The sequence below is a fragment of the Propithecus coquereli genome, unplaced genomic scaffold (assembly GCF_000956105.1).
Source record: "Propithecus coquereli isolate 6110/MARCELLA unplaced genomic scaffold, Pcoq_1.0 Scaffold26, whole genome shotgun sequence".
Taxonomy (NCBI): domain Eukaryota; kingdom Metazoa; phylum Chordata; class Mammalia; order Primates; family Indriidae; genus Propithecus; species Propithecus coquereli.
The window spans coordinates 2574274-2578165 of record NW_012148174.1 but is presented as its reverse complement, the minus strand read 5'-3'; the positions used below and the strand labels follow the sequence as shown (position 1 = coordinate 2578165).

Below are 3892 nucleotides of genomic sequence, written 5' to 3'. Positions count from 1 at the left end.
ACCATGCCCGGCTAATTTTTTCTATATATTTTTAGTTGTCCAGTTAATTTCTTTCTATTTTTAGTAGAGACGGGGTTTCGCTCTTGCTCAGGCTGGTCTCGAACTCCTGAGCTTAAACAGTCCGCCGGCCTCGGCCTCCCAGAGAGCTAGGATTACAGACGTGAGCCACCGCGCTCGGCCATTTATATGGCTTTTATTCTGTGGACAGCAAGTAATTTTTTTTCATGATTTTTTCCATGATTCAGTTAGAAAAAAACACCTTACAAATCAAATCCAGTGGACAGGAATTATTAGATGTGTAGAAATAAGGTTGTTTTAAAATGTTTATTATGCATGTTTCAAGCCACTCATGGTTAAGGTATGTAAGAAAACAAAGATTCTTCAGCTTCAATAATAACTTCTGAAATACCAATAATGAGTATGTACACTTTAGTTTAACAGTATTCCTGATGGCTTTGGATTTTATTTATGATTGCACATGAGGAGTTATTCGTATAATACTTACAGAAGTCATAGATCTTAGTGTAAACTCGGATCTGAGAACTTTTCTAGAATAACTTGGCATGCCATCTAGTTAGTAGGTGAATAATCATAAATAAATTCTGTTTTGTTGGTAAATTATTCCACAGTTTCATTGTTGCTAAATTGCCACTTTCTCCATCTCTTTAGCGCATTAAAGAGGAAAAACAAGAATCCGAATTTCTACCATCAGCTGGAGGGACATTTAATATTTCCATCAGTGGGGGTAAGTACTTGTTGGTTTTGATTTTTTTTTTTTTAGAGCTCTGTTTTTTGGTTGGTTTTGGTTTCTAACTTTTTTTTTAACCATTTGAAAACAAATAATCCCTGAGTTTAAGTTAGAAATGTTTTGTCAGAGGTAGTAGAAGGTTGAGAAGTAACTCAGTTTTCATTTGGTACAGTGTATGTAATTAGTGCCTTCGGAAGGATGCTGTGTTCAGACACCCAACTGATCTTTAATAATGCAGTCTAAACAGTCTGGAAAATGTGTTATTTTACATGTATCTCCATATGTTTCTATAGATCTCTTCCATAAATACCAACAGCTTGTGTTAGAAATTAATCTACCAGTCATCAGAAATTAGTATTATGTTCTCCAATTGTGTGTGTATACAAATTGATATGTGTAGTATTTTGTTGTTTTTGATAACAAAAAACTCTGTTTAACTTGGATGTATTATTGCTTGTTGCAGATATTGATGGCTTAATTACTCAGGCTTTGCTGACGGGTAATTTTGAGAGTGCCGTTGACCTTTGTTTACATGATAACCGCATGGCTGATGCCATTATATTGGCCATAGCAGGTGGACAAGAACTCTTGGCTCAGACCCAGAAAAAATACTTTGCAAAATCCCAAAGCAAAATTACCAGGGTATGTTATTTTAAAAATAAATAAACAACAACAGTTATCTTTCTCAATATAAAAGCAGTACACTCTTGTTATAGATAATTGAAATGCAGAAAATAGAAAAGAATTTAAAAAGCCATCCATAATTCCTTGACCTGTAAATAGTTGTTTGCAGTTTGGCATGATTATTCCAGTTTTTGTTGTTTCCATATGTAATTTTAACAATTAAAAATATTTTCATGTTAGAAAAGTTTAACAGAAAATTTTAAAGGGAAAAATTTTAGCACTCCCTAATTCTACCAATAGATTAATTCATATCTTTACCTCTTTCTGTATATTTGTAGAATTTTTTAATTAACAGAATCAGGATCACATATGTATATATATGTGTGTATGTGGTTTCATTTATAAGTATTGTCACTTATATTGTAAGCATTTTCCCACATCATTAAAGATTGTTATAAAAATGTCTAATTATAATATTTTATGGTAAGGTTATTTCCACTATTTTGGGATGTTTAGGTAGATTCTGTATTTTGCTAATATACGTAAACACCCTTGTGTACGATGATAAACACCTTTGTTGTACCTAAAGATTTGTACAAATTTCTGATTATTTAATTGGACTGTAGTCCTTGGAGAAGAATTTCTGGAATATGGGATCTAAACATTTTTAAGCCTCCTGCTTGATGTTATTTTCCACATGATAAAGAAGTAATTATTGTGGAAATTACTTTTCACAGAAGGTGTGCCAGTGCCGAGTCCCACCAGCATCGACTGCCCTCAGTCTCCGCAGCCTCGCCTCATGTCACTCTCCCTGGTTATCTTTTAGCCAGGCTGGCTGCCGCTCAGTTCCTCACTCACTCCACGTGCCTTTCTCCCTGGGACTTTGCACCTACCCCTTGACCTGGAATGCTTTTTCCTTCTCAGTGAAGTTAATTGCTGTTTGTCCTCTAGATCACATCCCAAAAGTCTGCGTGTACAGGCGGTTTTTCCTGATCCGTCAGACCAGATCATGTCTTCCATTAAATGTTCTGTCAGCACCCTATACTTTTCCTCCTCAGCACTTGATGAAATATGTTGGTGATTTTTTTTGTTTGAGAAAAAATAATACCGTTTATTATGTCATTTGGTTCAAAAATATACTTCGTTTTGCTGTGGCTTTATTTGACATGAAATACTGTGAATAGTAGTTTTCAAAAATGTGTTTGATTATCCAGAATTAATCTTTATTAATATACTAAAGACTTAATTCTCCCTTTGTTTTCCTTTCCTAAGCTTATCACTGCAGTGGTGATGAAGAACTGGAAAGAGATCGTTGAGTCTTGTGATCTTAAAAATTGGAGAGAGGCTTTAGCTGCAGTATTGACTTATGCTAAACCAGATGAATTTTCAGCCCTTTGTGGTAAGAAATGAGCTTTATATTTAACTACATTACATATATGACATGGCATATTATAAATAAAATTAATGGCAAATTTTATTAGAACTTTTTATAAACATACGAAAAAGAAGTTCTTATTTGGATGCTTTTCTTAGAATTATTAAATACATTTCTTCAGCCCGCTCACACCTCTAATCCTAGGGCTTTGGGAGGCCAAGGTGGGAGGATTGCTTAAGGTAAGGAGTTTGAGATGAGCCTTAGCAAGAGCGTGACCCCATCTCTACAAAAAACAGAAAAATTAGCCAGGCATTGTGGTGCGCACCTGTAGTCCCAGCTACTCAGGAGGTGGAGGCAAGAGAATTGCTTGAGCCTAGAAATTTGAGGTTGCAGTGAGCTGTGATGACACTATGCTCTAGCCCAGGTGACAGAGTGAGACCTTGTCTCAAAAAAACAAAAACCAAAAAACAAACAAATAAAAAACCATTTCTTCTCCATACCTACTCATTTTTAATAAAAATACTGTTTAGTGATTTTGGTTTCAGACAGACCAGAGTTGGAATCTCGCTTCTTCCACTTACTAGCTGTATGATCTAGGAACAATTACTTTCTAAGACTCAGTTTATTCATCTGTAAAATGACACATAAGTAACTCTCACTTAATGAATGTTAGCTATGATAAAATTAATAATTATAACATTTGAGTAGAAATTACTATTATAAGCCATGGCTAAACTGGTGGCTAAGGAATAAATAACTATTTGCAAGAAAAGAAGTTTAGGGCTGCTGGTGTAAGAGCAGACAACCATTTGCTACCTTGAAAGTATCGTGAGAATATAAAAATTATAAGGTATTAACTGTGTTTTCATAAGTAATTTACAGTAGACTTAGCTATGATTGATAAATCTATTCCAAATGCGTCTTTAGGGTTTTTCTGTTCAAATATTGTTTTTTCTAATATAATTAATGGAAATCAGTTCAATAGCTACATATAGAATCTTATGAAATCATTTATTACATACAATGTGTCACCCACTTGCATTCATTTAACAAATACTTACTGAGACTTTAAAGTGATTTTGTTTCTCCCTGCTACTCATTGGTTATGAAGTTTAATCTATACCTCTGAAAGTATTATTGAGGTG

At 34.2% G+C, this 3892-nt stretch overlaps 1 protein-coding gene across 1 annotated transcript in view; it reads left to right on the top strand.

Annotated features, from left to right (window-relative positions):
- The window catches only part of SEC31A (SEC31 homolog A (S. cerevisiae)), a 113846-nt gene that overhangs the window by 53442 nt on the left and 56512 nt on the right, over positions 1–3892 (top strand). The window contains exons 12-14 of the mRNA XM_012647146.1: positions 670–745; positions 1212–1390; positions 2645–2771. Coding sequence (XP_012502600.1) covers positions 670–745; positions 1212–1390; positions 2645–2771 — 382 coding nt within the window. The remainder of the gene's footprint in view (positions 1–669; positions 746–1211; positions 1391–2644; positions 2772–3892) is intronic.